Below are 20,442 nucleotides of genomic sequence, written 5' to 3' on the forward strand. Positions count from 1 at the left end.
TACTTTCCTCAATATGTCCATGTATTTAGTCCAACACGTAATGTAATAGCACAAATAACAAACCATATACGGTCCCTTTTACGTCTTTTCCTGACCTACACGTTGTTGTTTCTTCTTCCGGTGTTTCGGCAAAAACAGTCCCCGGTAATCCACTTCCGTTGTGTCTTTTTTTTATTTACATCGTTTTTTTTATTATATGCTGCGGTGTTTTTTTTTGTTTGCTGCGGTGTTTCTTTTATTTGCAGCGTTTTTTTTGTTTGCTGCGGTGTGTCTTTTTATTTGCAGCGTTTCTTTTATATGCGGCAGCGTTTCTTTTTATTTGCAGCAGCGTTTGTTTTTGTTTGCAGCGTTACTTTTATTTGCAGCTATGGCGGGTCTCGGCCACCGTATTAGTGGATGATGGTACCCAAAGGGTATGGGTACACATGACTTCTGTTTTTACTGATGGGACCTGAAGTGACTATCCACCATCCTGTAATCTATCCTCCTGCCACAGGTGTTCTGTTGAGTCAGTGCCACAAACTAGGAAAGTGTGATAAGGGACATCAGTGCTCCTAAAACACCTTGCTCCCACCTTCTAACCCTGCTTTGATGGTTGACGGTTTGCAGGGCCTAACAGCTGCTATTAAATTAGAGAGTATGAGAGAACACAACACGACTCAAGAATGTCTGGATTGTCTGGATTGCCTTTCTCTTCCGCAGAGTCCTGGGAAGATGGCTGCAGCTAAATCAAAGTTTTTGTCAGGATGCTGGATAATCCAATACATCGTATCCGCGCATAATGCATTCCTGGCCTCATATTCTAAACATTCCTTTGGAAATGCCAGCTGGCTTTAAACATTGGGAGGGGGTGCACATATGCTGGAGATGAATATTGGAAGATTAATAACTGAACAGCAGGGACAGAGGAATTGAACATGTCAGTTATTTGTGGCAGGGTGATGGTGTCTGCCCTGGGCTCATTTGTCAGGCCATCCTGAGGTGAGACCTCCTCTCTCATGCATTATCACACTTCCTTCATTAGTTGCTGGGGAGACAGTGACCAGGTCACTGGGGTCAGTGTGGCCAGAGGCATGGTTGTAAAATTACCCAGACAATAAAGTCAGCCTCAATAATGGTGTAGCAGCCATTCAAGAGAGATTAGCACTACACAGCTTTTACGGATCCACCCAGGAACACAAACTCTGCCTAAAGCCAAAAGGATACCACACAAAACACACAGCAAATTAGGCAGTGAGGGAGGAGCATCACATACTTTCCAGACAGTGAAATCCTTGGGCCATGCAGTTGTTAGGGCCTAACATGAGGTGAACATACAGTAGATAGTAAGGCCATGAGAGAGGAAATGGAGGAACAAGAGATTGATAGAGTTGGGGTGAGAGGATGGGTGGGATGGAACAAACGAAGGAAGCAAGATTAAAGGAGTGGGATGAGTAGTAATGGCCGGACAGCTGTCTGAACAACAGTAGATGGGGTGTAGAGAGTAGATGGGAAGAAAAATAGGAATTAGAGAACTGAGAAGAGAGGGATGATACATTCATGGAAGCTTAGAGACACAAGCTTCCAGATAGTGAGAGGCAGGGTGGATCCAGCCGTCATGCTGATTTTCTCCTCCTGCTGCCATAGACCAGCTTGTTATTTTTCTTCAACGTGTTTTAATAAAAGTGGAATTACTGCAAGCCCTCCTCTCTCCTCGGCCCCTGGGTGGTGTGGTGTGGAATGTCTGCTGCTGTCAGCCACCCCTTCCACCCCCTCTGCACCATGACCAAGCCTTTCTAGAGAGGACTTCTGCTTTAAACATACACTCAACCTATATGACCCGGATCTGAAGAGCAAAATAATAACAGTGACAGGATAACAGTGAGCTCAACTTAAAATTCCTTCAGCCCACATTTCATCTCGATATGGGAAAACAAAAGCAATGAAATGAGAATTATCCACATACAAGCATGAACTCAGTAGTCTTTAGTCTCACTGTGAGAGATAGCGAGAGTGATTGAAATAAAGAAATCTACAAACAGTCGTCAACACTCCTTTAAGAGTTTTTCCTTTATAAAGCAGGATAGTCAGCACTCGGGCACATATACTTAAAGTATATTGAACCCAGACACTTCCTTTTAGTCCCACCCTGTATTACTCCATTACTGCTTTCCTTATCACTCAAGTGTGCCTCTAGGCCAACCATAGCTTGAGGGAGGAATGTGGCATGCACCTCTCAAACCTACCATTTCCTGAATTCACCTCTTTTTCTTGATTTGATACTTGCTTTCACTCCATATGCTGACCACACAGAATCATCAACCATTTTTAATGAAGTCAAACAGCTGCTGTGGCGTGCCTGTGTGTGATAACATCCTTGACTGAATCAAGTTCTGCTCCTGCCTTCCACAACTGATCTAGTCTACTCTGATGAAGAGGAAGGCGGTGGGGGTGATAACCACAAATGTAATCTCATACTGCTTCAGTGGGCTTGGACAAAAGGGCCGATGCTTCCATGATGGATTTTGCATCAGAGACTGCTTGGCCGACAAAGGGAGTAGGCCTGTTGATTTTGGCAGGGAGACAGTCACACTTTGGACAGTGTTGGCAAGATTCATGCCAGACATTCACAAATAGCCACAGTCCAACTACAAAACCATTATATCTTATGAGCAAACATCAAAAACCAGATGGGTCAACCTGGCAAAAAATAATAAAAAATACATTCCAATACCCAATACGATATGTGCTGGATCAAAAATACCTCGCAGAGTTGAAAAAGAGGGAGGCCATATAGCTTCCATTTTCAGGAATTTTATTTTCAACTGCATGGCGGTTCGAGCACTGTGCTATTTGGTGTGGGGACCTCTCCCTTTTCCAACTCAACCTGACAAACACACCAACAACAAATATATCCATTGCTTGATTTTTAACCTTGGAAGAATGAGTCTGCTGTATATGGCATCCCTGATACTGGATACATGGAGGCTTCTGTGTTAGTGGCAAAAAAGGCCTTGTTTCAACTCACTATGTGTACAGGTATGTGTGCATAGAGCAGACGGTGGGTTTGGTAGGTAGAAAGGTACAGGCTAATTATCCCATTCTTGGTTGCTTTAGTAGTAATTATACCTTAGTGGTGCACTTGCATTGTTACTCACTGGCTGTTGTTTTGATTGCGCACTGGTCTGGTTTAGTGTTTTTCCCTGTTCTTTTCTTAAGGAGAATCTTGGCTCAGGAGGACTCTGCTGGGACACGTAGAGGCACAGGTGGGGCTGTGGGTGCAGCCTCTCTCACCTCAGTGTGGAAGTGTGGGAACCACTTTGCCGCCAGTAGCGCATGAGTAACAAGGACCCTGAGGGAGTGTGGCGTAATCTCCTCTAACGCTCTAGTCTCTTCTCTTTCTCCCACTCAGTGGAACACACACATTCACTCAGAAGACTGGTAAACTCATGCATTTATGTCAATCAGCATGTATTTGCAAACAACAATCTTCAAATAAAAGCTCAATGTGTAAATCACATGGACACAGACGTATTTGTAGTGAAAACATAGTCACAGCCAGGTAAATAATAGCTTGCGTTGGTTTGCCATAGGAACTTCCATTAAAAATGACACCAAAAATGTAACCATTTGGAAAAGTATGTGACATAAATTTTAGGCTTAGTCTTAAGGTGCATCATTATCTCTGATGAATATAAAACTAGCAGAGATTAAATCCGTAACTGACGTGCATCATTAAAATGCATTTTAACAAATTTAGCATTTTTCAAAAGCAGCTGACAAAACAAACAATGTGAACACACAAGGTCTCTATCAGATTAGACTAGATAACTGTGTAATAAATAAACAAATAAATGTGTATTGTGCACAAATTATGAGCCAGTGATCTTTGTCATGATTCCCCCTACACGTCCTTCTGGATATAGCATGTATTTTTATATTTCCAGATGAGAGAAAGTGCGGTGATATAAAAAAATCTGTAATTTATGTAAATCAGCAGGTCATTAAGCCTTGTGTTCATCCTGTGTTTCATTTTAAACTCTAGGAAGAGTCAACAACCAAAAACTGAGCAACCCACTGAGAGCAAAATGAATTGCTAGTAAAGTGCTCAGACAAAAATGGATGTTTCCCTAAACGAACAATGTTTGCAAAATCACGTGCCACAGAAAACTACATACACCATTTTTACACATGTTCACAGTATACTGCGCTCAAGTGAAAATAATTGATTATGATGTGTAATGTGGACATCTTTGTAAAGGAATGCAAAAGAATGACAATAAATTGCTGTTCTAATACAGATTTTATAGAGCTGTGTTGGTGGGGTTGTTGGGGGCAGTGGGCTGGCAGCTGTTGCTGCTGTGCAGGGGCCCTCAGGTCTCGGCCTACCCCTAATGGCCAGACCAGCTGTCGGAGTTCTGTCTGTAGGGGCGCGGGGCTTCAGGAGGCGGGGAGGGCATGAGAACTTCCACCCCCTTGTCCTGGGGGGCGGGTCCCCGCCTTGTCTGCCCTCCTCTGAAAGGGGGTGATTGATGGCGCAGGGTTGACACCATGCTTCCCCAACAATTGACTCAGGAGGGACAGAAGATGAACAGAGAGCTCGGGACCCCTCCACGTCTTTCTCCTCTGGTTTTCAGAGGCAAATGTGGGATCAGTCGCAGTTATAATTCAGTCATTTTTCTCAATATGTCTTTTATTTGACATTTTTAGTGGAGCATATGCCACTTGAAACACTTTTCAAGGCTGTCAGTGAAATATCTGCCAACAAACTAAAGTTATTTTCTGCTTTATTTGTCAGATTACATGGATTTAACATGGTTTTGTCAAATGACTTAAATGACCCCTCTGCCTTTCGTTAAGATAAGCCCTCTTGTTGCAGCAGGCCTTCAGTGCCCTCTTCCTTATACCAGTTCAAATAATCCAGACATCAGAGAGGAAATCCATGGTGCCTCCAGGGTGGACAGCGTCATAGTCTCAAACGTGTGCATTGGGTCATCAGCGGCATCAGTCCAGAGTCTAGGCACCGGGGCCTGCTAACACAGACCTGACCTTTTGCACTAAACCCCAGGATCCTCCCTGGATCCCTTTCACCAAGTTGCCAGCACCTCCGTTCTCCTTCAAGATTTACAGCCCTGCGGAGGGAGAGAGGAGGTGGAAGAGGTGTGGGGGCGGGGGGGGGGCATGGGGCACTGTCCGGCAGCTGTTCACAGTGGTCTTAAGTAGCTATTTCACACGGAAACAGAGTCATGGCTTTCTGAATTCCTCCAGCTGGCCAGTCTCCATCTCCGTCTGCAATACATTCTTGCACAGAGATGTCTATTGCACTCTCTGCCCTCCATTCTCACTGTTCTGGTAATGCAAATGCCTCCAGACCCTCCACCACTGAATTTCAGTCCACTGTCCACCCGTGTGTAGATTTATATCTGGAAAGGAAGGGACAAAAATCTTGATCTAGTGATAGAGCATCCTGATTTTCTTGTGGAGAGAGGGATTCATTCATTCCTACAAATTCCATAAAATCTCTGTGTGCTCCACTGTCTTCTAGGACAACAATTTAGCAAACCGTTCAGAAACAATTCAGAAAACTAACATCTCAGAGAACAAAAGATTGCCATAGATAAAACTTCTATTTCCTTCCTTCTCTCTGTCCCTGTCTCCTGCAGAAACAAGACGTGTGTACACATAGAGGATTTAATAGCCGTTTAGAGAGCTTGTGTGAAAGTCAAACACTTTTTCCCACAATCCAACGAAAGATCCATCATTCACGTGTGTTTACTTTAGGCAAAAAGCCCTAGTCTCCAAGTCACTGTGTGTGTGTGTGTGTGTGTGTGTGTTTGTGTGTGTGTGTGTGTGTGTGTGTGTGTGTGTGTCTGTGTCTGTGTGCACGCGTGTGTGTCAAAGCGAGTGGGTGGGAGGAAAAGAAGCTCGGTGGAAGAGGATACAGAAAGTATGAATACACACACAACTCCAGCAGTAACCTCTGTTCTTCATTGTGCAGGATGACAAATTCATTAATCAGGGACAACGTGAGAAAGTGTCCTATATATGAGGCAAAGAGAACAAAAAAATTCAATTGATGTAAAATGTATTATAATACTTTATATAATGAGAAAGGTTATGTTAAAATTTGACTTTTTGTTTTAAAACTTAATGACAATCAAGACAAAACCAAACTTGATATAACATGAACGCAATTACATAAATACACACCTCTCACAATGACAAAAATAGGCATAAATCTAAATACTTCCCTTCTGCTGTAATTAGCATTCAAAGTGAATTTTAAAAAAACCTCATGATCACAGGCACCACAGGAAAGACTTTGCTGTTTCTTTGCTGTGTATTTTCCTGAAAAACTGGCACAAGTGTGGAAAGGGGGTTGAACAAACAAACACTTAGGATCCTGGGAAAATCAGAGGTGTTCCTTTCCTAATTGAAGATCCCAGCTTCCCAGAACAGATCAGAAACAAAGAGCAGTTATCTTATCACTGTGGGATACGGTTGAGTGTGTATTGATGTATGTGTGTATGGGGGCTGCTTATGCCTTTGTCACATACAGAGACAACATCAGGAGTGTGTCTTCTATCTTTTCAAATCTCAGTATTCCACTACACTTGAAGCTGAAGTGCTTACCCACAAACCCTAAATGATAAAGAGATCATATAATTATGAAGCAGCAATAAAGAAGACAATCCAGATCATCAAACTAAATGCTGCGCTGCAATTGGCCCTGACGTCTGTCTGTAGGGGGTCTCAGCTGCTGATTGGCCGTGACCGGTTTTGTAGAGGGGCTTCTAATCCTCTCCACACTCTCTGTGGGTGCTCTTAGGGCTTTTCCCACATAAATCAGTCTGGCCTGGGTGGTAAAGTCATCACATCCACTGTGTCCACACACACTGCCTGTTAGCACCCCTATCACATGGAGCGTGCTAGCTCTGAAAGGCCACCGAGCATGAAAGGAGGGCACTGGCTGACCACACTATATCTATTCTGACTGGCAACCCCACTCAACACTGTATTGCTGTTATGACAGAAGTGCCATTGTATGCAAAAATTACTTAAATGTGCACATCCACAGCTACGATACCATGCACTGTCTCTTATGAGTATAGTATACAAACTCAAATTATTAAAAAACTACTATATTATGTGACTCCTACTGCGTAAGAAACACACTCCCCTGCTGTGTGAGAGCAAAGTCAGGGTAGTATAAGGACAGTGATAGCATAAGTATAGCATTTTGCCATTTACCCATGGGTGGTCTTCACTTAACTGCCTTTAGTCAGCTTTTATTTTTTTATTCTTGTCTCTGCAAACGTCATCATTCACATATAGTTCTGGATAAAAGCCTTTCTGTTTGCAATGTGCATCACAATAGAGCATGTTATCCCAAGGTATTACATGCTCAGCGGGAGGAATTATATAGAATGTTGTCCAGCTGGTTACATAAAAGCAGAAAGGTAGTGCTAGAAAGACAGGCTCTACATTAAATGTCTACACTCAAGTCAAGATTACATGTAGGCCTACTATTTCTTCTGATTTAGTTCAGATTGGAGAGCTGCTGTCTTTCCAACAGACAACAGTTATAAATCCTGACCTGTGACATCTTTGTTTGTGTGTTTGGAGATTACCCCTGAGTCATGCGCGAGAACTTTGTCACCAGGGCTTCCACTCTCACACTTTCACTCCAGTACAAACAAAACACTGATTTATTTCTTCTGTTTCTGTGTGTGTGTGTGTGTGTGTGTGTGTGTGTGTGTGTGTGTGTGTGGAAGGACAGAGGTTGAGAGACAGAAAAGATAATGAGACAAAGAGAGATGTAAAATGATTAAGAATTCTTTGAAATGACAATTTACAGACTACAGTGCCAAAAATGTCCCAGGAAGTAACCAGAGACTGTCCTACCACTGGTGTTCACACAAGATTTAGTTCGCTGTTCTCTTTCATTTCTGAAACAATCAAGGAGAGGTCACATTTCCAGAGGGAAGGACTGGAGCGGCCACTTCCACTAATGAGATCAGGGAGAAAGAAGACAAACTGGAATTCTCTGATTGGCTCTTTATTTCCTGGAGTTAAGCAGTGTAGATGGTAATCCTCCCAAACAAAGCATTTTAGCTTGGGAGTGAAGAAAATTGGAAGTCATGTGGACATTTCAAAAGATAATACAGCAAGTCTGATTACATAGGGGGGTTCGATTATTCACTAACAGGACTATTCAAAGAAGACAATTTAAACATCCTATATTTAACTGGCATCCAGTTATAATATGTTTCCTTGTACTGTAATTGTATTTGTAAAAGACAATTATGTTGATTATTACAGTTATGTTATTGTGTTTAATTTATTTTTCTTGGAATAGTTTCTTTTTCTTTTTTTTACATTATCTTGATTCATAACCTTGACTCCTACTGATATTTTTGTTGTAAAAACATTGTTAGACATGAAGAAGCTTTCATGGAATGATCAAGGCCTTGAGTTTTGCAGAAGAATGAGGCACGTGAGGCATTTGTAGGCTTGTGAGAGCCCAGATAGCAACATGTTGTAAATGCATACTGTTTGTCCCTGAGAACACTGAAAAATCTTTCCCCGGGACGTCCTCCAACTGGAAGCAAGTCAAAACACAGCCAGACGTTGCCAGAATGAGAATCAGTTTGTGTCTACTACATCGCAGCAAGATGAAAACACAAAAACACATCTTATTACATATGCTTGTAAAAAAAAACTGCATTACACCTTCTTACATGTCTCTATCTAGTTTTCAGTTGTAGCTGGAGAAACAAATGTGTTGGATACAAGCCTGAATTAAGATGGTATGATATGGTGAGATTTTAAAGAGGATTTTCAATCAGTTGCAGTAATATCCAAGTGTTAATGAAGTATACAGAAATCAGTAATCATGTCATTATGCACAAAAAGCTGAATCAAGCTATTGAAAACTTTGCATTGCCCAACTTTCATCACACGGTGGGTGCCAAATGAAGCAGGTGTCTGTGAGGCCTAACAAGCTCTTTTCACTGACCCCTATAGATGACGTCACAAGTACTAACGAACTTCACTCCAAACCAGCCTGCCACATTCATGGCCCTACCCATGCTTGTAATTTATTCAAGGCCAGGACCAGGAATAGTGTGATGGAGAGGGGGAGATGCTGGTGTAGGGGCAGTGTGCTTGAATATTAGTGTGCTGCCCTCCCCTGCAGAGAGAAACTGTGTCATAATGCCGGACTCCTTTTATGATTCAAATCAAGGCTTTTGTCTCTGTAAGCGACCGGCTCCGCTCTGTGCCGCAGAACAACCGAGGCACTATACAGAAAATGAGTCCACTGCCATAGGCTGAGGAGGTGCAGTCTGAGAGAGCAGGACAGCAGTACATGGGCTGTGGGGATGGCAGGAATGCCTAAACTCTCTGCTACCATGTAAACACAATTCACTCTCTTATCTGCAATTCATAAACTGTAAACATGCAAATAAACAAGTAAGCTTGCACAGAATTGGACACCTTCCAGTCTGCTACCATAATATAGAAGCTTTGTAGTATTTTTCCTCGGATCACCACAATGCCACAGTTTATGATGAGATTTAAACACCACAATAATTTGCATAAACATAATCAATGTATTAATGACTGAAGACATAGAATAACCTACACATTCCTTCATTTTCATATTAAAAGAACTATCTGTCAAGTTTTATGGAAATATCATGGTTTTCAGGTTTTTCTGAACTCTTGTGTGTGTCAGGCCTTTGTTAGATTGTATCCAGTTTTCAATTGTGCAAGTTCTATAGTTACTTCACTTCCCAGTAACTTTCTTTTTTTTAATCAGTAAATGCTTTTCACACACCCAGCATTCACTTTTCCGAATTGTGTAATTTGTAGCTCTGTGGCTGGAGAATAACCCAGATGAATCAGCTGTTGCTTCAGTGCAGATTCTTCTCTACCAACTGTATTTACAGACTGAATTTGAGCCTTACTAAACTTTCCATTTCAGTTTAATAGTAATGAAGAGAGACAGATAAAGATTCTGTGAAAGCTGTTACACTAGTTGTGCAATGGTAAAAGCAGTTGTTCAATGATTAACTCAGCAAAGTGTCCATTTTTAATTGCTTCCACTGTGGTTGCTGAACTCTCTTCAATATAATTTCCTTCCTCCTTTCTCTCAAATAAAACTATTCCGCGTGTGTGTGTGCGTGTGCGTGTGCGTGTGTGTGTGTGTGTGTGTGTGTGTGTGTGTGTGTAGGGGGGCAGTGGCGGCGGTGCGTTAAAGTCCCTGAAGGATCCTATGTTGGGAGGATCTGCCCACGGGCTATCTGGTGTGTAGGGGTGGGTGTGTGTGCGTGTGCGTGTGTGTGTGTCTGTGAGAGAGAGAGAGAGAGAGAGAGAGAGAGAGAGAGGAGGCGGAGTAACACCAGACGCTGGGACAGATCGGGAAAGAAAAGTTTTTCAAAAGTTTCAGGAGGTTAACCGAGAATCACAGCAGCCGTGGCCGAGCTGCGGAGGATAATACGCGTACTGGGGCCTAACGCAACTCTTCCCGGCTGACTTTATGAAAAATCCCCCATCGACTTTGGAGCCTTTATTTTCATGTGAACTTAACAAAGGATGTATTTCTACTAAAACCCCAACTTAAAGTGCTGGAAACTTTTCCACCGAAATGGAAGGGAATATTCCATGGATTATTTTGTCATTTTTATTGTTTATGCATATTTGTGAAGGTAAGTCTAATTTTAAGTTCTAATTGTTCTAATTAACTTTTCGTGGCGCACATGTTTGTTACACATCCATAGGTAGATAGGGTGGTAGGCTACCCATCAGATTCTGTGACCTGCACTGTTAGGCATGAGAAGTGAGATGGTTCGGGTAAGGATATCAGCGCAGGTCACAGAATCTGATGGGTCACCAAATACGCTGTAACATCGGACTTGTCCGGACAGGCACTGCCCCGTTTAGGGAAAGATCTGACCATATAGACTACTGATGAGCACTGGCATCTTAATGTGCAAAAACTGATTTGTAAAATTGACATTATATTTGATAGATGTTTGAGTTGCAGATAAGAACTGATAATCTGTAACGTTTTCCCCAACCAATTAAAACTTAATCGAACCGCAACCGACATTGACGACGCTTAACGTAACACAATACGTCTACAACACACAATAGTTGTGAAGAAACAGGTTTTAGATGTTGATGCAATAGATGGTTTTCATCTTTGGGGAAAACTTGATGGCACGATGAGCGCTGCGGATCCACCGAAACCCCAAATCTTGAAGTTACTTCTGTATCAGCGTCTGAAGTTTGGCTATTGACTTTGTGCAAGGATGTTTAACCACAAAAAAAGAAGTTGTTTTTAAAAAAGAAGATATTGTGAGTAAATCGCAGGGTGAACATGTATTTAAAACGGGGGGGAGATTAGCTTTAAGTTCCCCCTCCCCTTCTGAACAAAGCCCTTTTAAACAACTGAATATTTTCCCTCAAAACGGATGAGCTGTGATTGTCAGACAGCTGAAGTAATGTCTCCAAAGCTAGTTGATTTCAATACAGAAACAATCTCATTACGCTCATATCAGCAAGTATCTCTATCAAGGAAACACAAACACACACACACACACACACACACACACACACACACACACACACACACACACACACACACACACACACAAGTTTATCTGCTATGACAATGTAAACAGAAAATATGCGGGTGTGTCTGCAAGATGCCCATGGAAGAGGCCTGCCATCCAGGAAAGACATACTTGAAATCTGTATCAAATCTATTAATTTTTTTAATTTTTTTTACTAATGTCATATAAATTTGAGTCATTTCATGATATTTTACAGAATTCATGAAGATTTCCTCTATTATTGCAACAAGACATCACTTAAAGTTTTGCTTTGAATTACTGTCTGTAGGATTAACATGTTCTGGTAAAAGTTAAAGTGAACCACATCCAGTTATTTGTCAGTTGTGTGGCTCTCTCTAACTGCTTTCTCAAATTTTCACAGGGTTCCGATGCACGGATAAATACAGACCTTGTGAAAATGGAGGGACATGCTTAGATTCATCTTCGCGATGCATGTAAGTGGAACATATATACAGATATACCGGTATAATAATAGTAATATTGGTGGGCCTTTCTTTCAGGAAAGCCTCAATTCTGAGTTTTCTCCTGCTCTCTCCTCAGTTATTCATAATCTCAGCCTCTGAAAGGCATTCAAACCTTAAAGTGTAAGCCTTGTGTGTAAATTGATTTACACAGGATATTTGTTGTCACTTGGTTCATCAAAGGCTCATAGGAAAGGTTGATTTTCAAAGTGATACTTCAACAATGATGGGAAAATGCTTTCTTTATATCCTAATGGCTTTTAATTTACAGCATTTACATAGAAGTGATGAAAGACAGGACAAATTGATTAGGCCTACACAGATGAGTTTCCACAAGCCTCAACAAGTTGGCACGTTGGCTGCCACACTCATCTCTTGCACCTGTTAAAGAGCTTTGTCACACATAAATCACAGCATTGTGCTACACATTGCATGAGAACTTTTTTCCTTCTGTTTCACTACAGTATTAAATATCATTGTTATTTTTAATTTGTGTTATTTTCCTTGATTTTACAGTTTTTCTTTTTACTAGGAAAAGCAGTTCACTCCAAAATACATTTAGAAAAACTTTTTTGATGAATTGGCCTCATTTCCCGCCTGCTTTGGGCATTTTCAAGCCCTCTCATCTTTTGACAGTGATAAGGCTTTTGTTTTTCAAATTGGTGAGGGGGGTTGTGTGCGAACCTATTACAATAGTCAAGTTAAATAGCCTACAGTGTCTTGCCTGGGGGTCATTTGTCCTTTTTAAAAACCCTGTAGCTTAGGGAACATGCCTACGTGTTTCAGATGGAGGAGATAGTCATTGATAGAACAAAGACTTGTTGACTGCCAGCTGCCTCCAAAAAAGTAAAGTAATTATTTTATTGGATTGCAGTTTCACATACTTATAGTGGTTAAAATTGCGCCAAAGCTATGAAGCCATAGGCAAATCTTTTTAAAATATATATACATATTTGTTAAACCTAAAAGTAATTATGTAGTGGTAAGACTCAGTGGTTTTACTGGCAGTACTAGACACTAGACCCTAGCCAATGTGTAACTTGACTGCATGTGGAACAAGTAACTGCCACCCACATTTTTTCAATCATTTGCTGGATGAGTGTCATTAAGTAAGTAAATGTATAATTTTAAGCAGCTAGATCTTTTTTTCAGCATACATAATAGCATTTTTCTGAGTAAATCTCCAGATTTCACCACATAATATCACCACATTGTGAGGAATGTGACTTCTTTTGGAAGGGGCCATTCATTTATCCTTTGTGTTCGCTTATTCCTTTGTGTATTTGTACATATATAAGGGGTGTAGGAGCTGCAATCACTACGCTCGTTCAGTGCCAAAAAAAACGAAGCACTTAAAGGCAAAGTAAAAGGGTTTCTATTGCAAGGGGACATCAAATGTCATACATTGTAGAAAGAGTGCCACAGCAGGGCAGAGCAGTGGAGTGAAGCATGGCTGCATGAGAGTGGTCAGACCAGTCCTAGACAGAGGTGAGTGCAGGAGCCACCCCACCCCATACCCCTGGGAACTTACAGAAACAGGAGATCCAAAACAGCAGAAAAGATCCTTTCTTCCACCAGATACCTGACTGTAACCTGGCACTATCAGAACAGGGTGTAGAGAGGGAGAGAAGAAAGGCCACAGCAAAAATGTGTTAATATATAGTAGAAAAACAAAATGCAGCTACAGATGCATGTTTTGGTTTTTGAAAGGAGAACTAGTATCTAAACTTTGCTTGAAATCCCAACTGGCATTATTTTGTATAGAGAATATTGATCCTTTCCCACTCTAAAGTTGTTCAGCTACTGTGTTATTTATTTTTTCTTGCGGCAACTAGCCTCTCAAGTGACAGTAATACTGTTTATGGCAGGTGCCATTGTTACTGTCCCAGATACCAATGTATCCTCTGTCTTGTTGAAAAATCCAACTGTGATACCACACTATATCTTTAACACGCCAGAAATCAAAAAGTGTTTCCTTGTTCACAAAGTTCTCTGTTTCTTGTTTCTTTTCTGTGTCTCTGAGTGTGCTGGCTTCCTCCTCCGGTGACAGTAAAGGTCACAGGCTAGACTGGCTGATAGGGGATTACAGGAGTAATCCTAAGTAACCCGTTGAAAAGAACAAACTTTCTGATACCCATTTCACCCATTTCAATGGCCAAGTAAAAGTCTGATTATGATAGATATTGGATACCATTTCTTTCCCATCTTTGCCATCTCTGCCTCCATGATCGCAAAAATAGTAGCATACGATTCTATATTTCTAAATTGCTCAAGCACAAAAAGATTTGAAGCTTGAATCTCCAGTATAGAAACACTGCAGCGACCACTTTTAATGGTATTAAAGTGTGACATATGTTAATCTACACTTGTAAACCAGGGTCTTGTGTTGGTAGAGAGATCCAGTAACTTGACCTGCAGTCAGATATGACCCAACCTGTGCTGAACTCAGAATCTACATTGTCCATTGGATTTGTGTGAAAGCTGTTATTAAGGAAGGACAAATTGACATTGACACATCACTTTATAACAATTTGCCATCTGCACTGAAACATGCGTCTCTATCTGCAAATGGTGTGTCTGATGGGAGTGTGGAATGTAAAAGATGTGTAGGATAAAACTCAGACAATACTAAAGACAAATGTATACTTTCTGCAACCATATGGATGTGAGGGTCCACATTGGTCTGCGTGACATAGATGTCATCATCCGGCCAAGTACGCGAGGGTCAGCGCGCAGCCCAACATTTTTTTACCATGCAGACTATGTGTATAGCAAGCGCATCAACTGCACATGTGCCAGAACTATTGGTTTTCTTTTCTCAACTTTTTCTTGTTCAGCAGATACAGTAACTGCTCAGCTGCATTCAGACTGAAAACAGCCATGTGTTAAACAATACATGGGGCTATGCTGGTATGTTAAAAGTGCATTCCAGCAAGTGCAGTTAGAGTAACAGATCATTGAAGGCTGATCAGAAAAACACTGCACAGTAGTTTTGTAGTAGATTCGATCCTACACCCCTGGAAAGTTATAACGCTGCAATCCTGTTTACTAGCGGGCACATGTGGAACGTGCCTTTCTGTGAACCTCCGAAAAAAGTATGAATGGAACCGCAGGCGCGTCCGCAAGACCACAGCTGTCCATGGAACTCGGAAAACATGAATTGGCCATAACACTTTCAGAGATTTTGTAGTTCAGCATGTCTGCTCTAGAGATAAAGTTACACTGAGACACCAGCTCTGCAAATCTATGCAGAAGCATTTTTTAGTCTTTATGTGTTACTGTGATGAAGATTTTACAAGAAAGTTCAAAATATCACTTTTCAACCTTGTATAGATTTTTAAATATAAGCCTAATGAAAGGTTTAATCAAATTTTCAAACCTACCCCTTGACATGCAGGAAATGTTTTTGAAGTATTGTTTCTGTGATCTTACTGTGGCCAAGAGTTTTGAACTTGAACTGAAGGGCTGATAGTGTCACAGAGAGGGTGGCCTTCTAGGTGAGCAGTCAGGAAGTCCAGTTGAAGAGCCATTGGCCCCTTGGCTTCGCCTACCAGCAGAATATGCTGCCTAGAGAGGGTCACAGCGGCGTGGCCAGAGGAGAGATAATTAGGCAGATTGAGAGGGTGTCATTCAGAGAGGATCCAGCTGGAGGAATTGGAATGGGGGTAGGGAAGGGGTAGAGGGAGACTGGGTAGGAGGGAGGGAGTAGGGGGCTGCACAGAGGACAGCTGGTGGATGTTGTGATGGTAATCCAGTGAAGTCAGATCTTGACAAAGGGGAAGCATAGGGCCAGGTGCTGCCATTGAGCAGTCTGCCGCCCCCATACTGTGAGAGACAAGCTCGTGGAGGAATGAAGCCAGTAGCTTGCAGTCTCTCTAGCACATGTTGCTTCTCTCACAGTGCAGCCAGGTCCACTCTTTCTCTCTCTGCATGTTGTCCCGGCTCCGGCGGCTCATCTTCTCCCTCTGTCTCTCAACACAGTGGCAGATCGCAGATTACAACCAACACTTTCCTCTCAGATCCTCTAAGATGAATGGAAATAAATGTGGGGCTTCTCCACTGTGTGAGGCCCCGGGATGGATACAGTGGTCCTCTGTATGTTATTAATGCTTTGCCCTTGGCCTCAGTAGCAGAGTTAGTATATAAATTGTGAGTCTTGTGTTATGACCCTATGGTAACTCCCAGCCCCTTGGGACATGACTAAAGACTTTATCATTGATCAGGAGCAGACACTATGGAGTGTTGTTTTTATAGTAAAACATTAGTATTTTCCTACTTTATTTCACTTTTGGAAAATAACAAGAGCTGTAAATGTGTTTGAGGGTAAAGAAAACAGTCTTATTTTTAAAAAAATTCCTCGGGGAGGGCACAACCTTTCCAAATGGGAAATGTGGCACCTCCAAGTGAATTTACTCTTTTATCAAAGACAGAAGAAAAATGCCCTTTTGAGGAACATAATTCTCTATGAAGTGGAAATATATATACATGCCAAGGCCCATATTTACTGACAGACCATAGCAAAGAGACAGATTATATTGTTGGCTTAGTTCAGAGCACCTCAGGGCTAATGTTTTCTTTGGCATCTTTATGGTGGATTAGAAAGGAATGCTTAGTAAGATCCTCCTGTCCCTCTGGTGCTTTCAGGTTATTGTCTATACCTCACATCCATTCACCCTGGTAGCCTCTCCAGGAATGTCTTTAACAATACCATAGCCTTGTCTCATTGAAAATGGGATGTTTGGAATTATTTGTTTGATTTGGTTGCTTTTTTGTGTGTGAGGCAACATATAGTTCATATCACTCAGGCTGTCCTGAAAGGCAAAATGAGCCATTGTCATGTCATGGTGCATTACAGACCAAGTCATTTCAGATGACTTAATAGGAGGACAGTTGTCATATCCACATAAGTACTATCTGATAAATAGGTTACACTATCATAAGGAGGAAGATTCAGGCTTGTTGTTATTTCTTTGGGTGATGGCTAAAGACTGGGAGCTGTGGTTCCCAGGCCCAGTCACAGGAAGTGGTGCCTTCTGACCTCCATGCTACACACATCCTGTCTTATCAGAGCAGCTTAAGCAGCTTACTTGATGTGCCTGGGGCTCCCTGCTCCTCAACTTTCTCATCTTTTCCTCATTTTATTTTATCCTATCCTTCACACCACATGGATATATTGTGCTAAAAGTGCTGAATCATGTATCACTTAGAACATATTCCTATGTATTTGGAAATGATATGTGTGCTTACTTGCTTGTCACACATATCCAGAAAATGGCCGCTGTGTACTAATTCATGTCAGTTGTGGCATTATTGTGAGCTGGCACAGGAACTAAAATCAAGTCAGGATTTGTGTATTATTATTATTCTTTCTGGAGTCTATGTATGTCTGAACCACATACTTATGTAGGGATAAGGCTGCGTCTGAAGTCTCATCCCCTGGCTGTTTGTTCTTATCCAGGAGACGGTGACTTCTGAAGAGACATTCAGGCAGGCCTGATTGCAATAACTGAGGTCTGCCAGCAAAATGTGCCTCCCTCTCCCTCACTTTTAGAAAAGGAAGGGATGGGTCCATCATTAAATGATTCAGGAAAAGGCATTCTTTTTTCCACTAGGAACACTTCTAACAGACATCTTGAGTTTAGCCAAGCAATGTTTTACCAGTGTTTACCCTTTTCTAATTTAATATTTGTCCGATGTTCTGGAATTAAAGTACCATGCCACATGGAAAAACATACATTATTGTCTGGTCCACAACCTTCTTAAAACATCTTAAGTACTTCTTCGGGTGACAGCAGTTGAGATAATAGACATTCTCTGGCTGTTTTCCTCGCGTTCTCCTGAGCTTATCACTTAGGAACTTTGCCAGTGCCCTAAAAACAAATCTCATTCTTTCACAGCTATAGCCGTGTGAGAGTCAGTGCTGGTTTCAGTCAACCAGTGCGACAGTTTCTGTCAACATTATTAAACAGGAGTGCGGTTTATCAGATGTTGGTGCTGTTCTGTTCAATCTGCATTCATTGTGCAGCAGATGTTTGCTATGAAATGAGATACAATACAAGCCATTACAAGGTCTGAGATATCTTTTATGTTTATGTTTTTACTGTTAGGACTAACTTGAGAGAAAATTCTGGACAAGGCATTATAGTTGATCTTTCATGCTGAGTTGCGGAAGGGGTCTTTTATTTAATTTCACAGTTTTACAGAAATCTGGTTCAGTTTAGGTGGCTGGGTGGGGTTTTGTGGTTGAGTCCAGTGGAGAATGCTTTGAAAGACTTCGACCCTGGGATTCATGCAATGTGGTTATGGGCAAATGTGCTGCTATTTGAAATATGTCAAGGAGTATTCTTCCAAAAATCTGTTGACACTTTAGGCAAATTTGTTCAGATAGTGTATGAACTGAAATTTTAAAACTGCCTGATCCATTTCATAGCAGCACTACCAAACAGCAAGAGGAGTACATTTTTTCCACTTGGTGCAACACATTTGTACAGTCCCCACTACTCAGGCAATGCTAGCATTTACATTCTGGATTTATTTTATACATTTGCATCCGAATGTTGAGGGTTATCAGACATGGGAAGGATGCACTGACAGCCTTCCTGGCTTCTTTGTCAGGTTCATTACTGTTTTTTCACAAGAGAAAGTTAATTGTCCCTATATTCACATGTTTAATATTCATGCTCTGGGGGTGCTCTGGAAACCTCCTTCTAGAGATTTCAATACCCCCATTGTATGTCTAAGCACAATTGTTGAAACAAACTTTTCACTTTAAACTGTGAAACCCGCATCCATTTTAGCACGATCCTACTTAATTGTCAGACTGAATTGGTCCCGTACGGCACTCAGCGCTACCTGCATATGTAGGGGATCAGTTCTCTGAAGTGCTCCAACTGTCCTTACGAAACCCTGTCTACCAAACACCCCCCTTTTCTCACTCTGGCTCTCTCTCACCATGGGTTACTGTTGCCAGGTTACAGCAAAGGCCTGTTGGTCCGTGTAAGCCCAGGCCTGAAAGACTAGCTGTTTGGGTCACTGCTCCCCCCCCAACACTTTCATACAAAGGAGTTCTGACTACTTTAGCTCTTTTATTTGGGCCACAAAACACTCCCCAACCCCCAATCTGGCTCTTTGCTGAGAAAGGGAGAGCCAAGCTGAGGAGAGCAGAGCAGAAGAGGCTGTTGGAAGAGGGGGGGTGTAGATGGTCTCCTGTTGGCAGTGTGGTGTCAGTATGGACTCTCATAAAGGAGTAAAGCTGGTTCTTGCTTGCTTGTGGAAGGAGGGGCTGAGGGACAGGGTTGTGTTGAGATAAAGAGACACTGTTTAAAGAGTTTTCCCAAAGATTTTTTTTCTAGCAACTTGGGTTCAAAAGACTATGTAAAACCTCATTTAGGTATTTTCTTGCGATATAGAAGTTTAAATCTTGTCCTAAACCAAAAAGTGGTGGTTCCATTGTTGTTCATCATCCTCTCCATGAGTCCTAGGAAATGCCCTCAGAGACAGGAAGACTCCTTTATACTTGTTGCTTTGTGGAGCATGACTGCGTGTATGAACCATGTCAGATTACAGCCTCTTTGTTCACAGGTGAGCCACCCTCTGACCTCTGGCAGAGTAGTTGCCATTGTATAGGAGAGGATGAGCTCAGGTTACCCTGCTTCAGTGACCCAGAGAGCAGGAAAACTGGCATTGTATTGCACAAGTATAGGTGACAGAACTAACTCACATAAATCAAATTTAAGTCAGCAGATTCTGATACGTGATGCAGAACTGCTGAGAAATAGCAATGTACTGCAGGAATTTCCTATTTCAAAAGATCATGCTCACTTTCACTTTAAACACCTTCTTCTTTCAATGTTTGACAAAATATCATATCTTTCTTCCTCCTTTTGCAATTTCTTCAGTGGATCTTCTCTTTTATGGGTTCACTATACTACCCCTCCTCAGAGGCTGAGGCTTGTTGTAAGTTAATTTTCTTTGTGTTTGGGCGTGTAGTGATTATTGCATGTGTTTGCTTTGTTGCAGTGGTGCATTTGAATAACAGTCTTGAAGTATGCTCAGCAGAATTATTAATGCATGTGTTTCTGAAGGATGACCACATCTCATTTGGTGTGAAATGGCTTATGTGTGTTAGTGTGTTTTGGTTACTGGACTAGCCCCATGAGCAAAACAGCACAGTTGTGTTGGCTGTGTAGAAGAGTTAAATGCCAGACACCCAGAGGTAGACTGACAGATGTGGACAGATGCATGGTGCCGGGGCTGCAGCTGGCAAAAGCCTTCATATGTGCTGACACGGAGATTACCCACTCTGGCCATGCCTCCACTGCAATTGAAGACCTCCTCCTCATCTGCTGCACTCTCTTCCT

The 20,442-nt window shown here is 41.8% G+C and overlaps 1 protein-coding gene across 1 annotated transcript in view; it reads left to right on the forward strand.

The window, feature by feature from the left end:
* The first annotated feature begins 10,447 nt into the window (after positions 1 to 10,447).
* The window catches only part of notch3 (notch receptor 3), a 29,668-nt gene continuing 19,673 nt past the window's right edge, over positions 10,448 to 20,442 (forward strand). Inside the window, exons 1-2 of the mRNA XM_053339151.1 lie at positions 10,448 to 10,691; positions 11,983 to 12,055. Of these exons, the coding sequence (XP_053195126.1) occupies positions 10,631 to 10,691; positions 11,983 to 12,055 (134 nt within the window). The 5' untranslated portion in view covers positions 10,448 to 10,630. The remainder of the gene's footprint in view (positions 10,692 to 11,982; positions 12,056 to 20,442) is intronic.

This window comes from Scomber japonicus, chromosome 18, assembly GCF_027409825.1.
Source record: "Scomber japonicus isolate fScoJap1 chromosome 18, fScoJap1.pri, whole genome shotgun sequence".
NCBI lineage: Eukaryota > Metazoa > Chordata > Actinopteri > Scombriformes > Scombridae > Scomber > Scomber japonicus.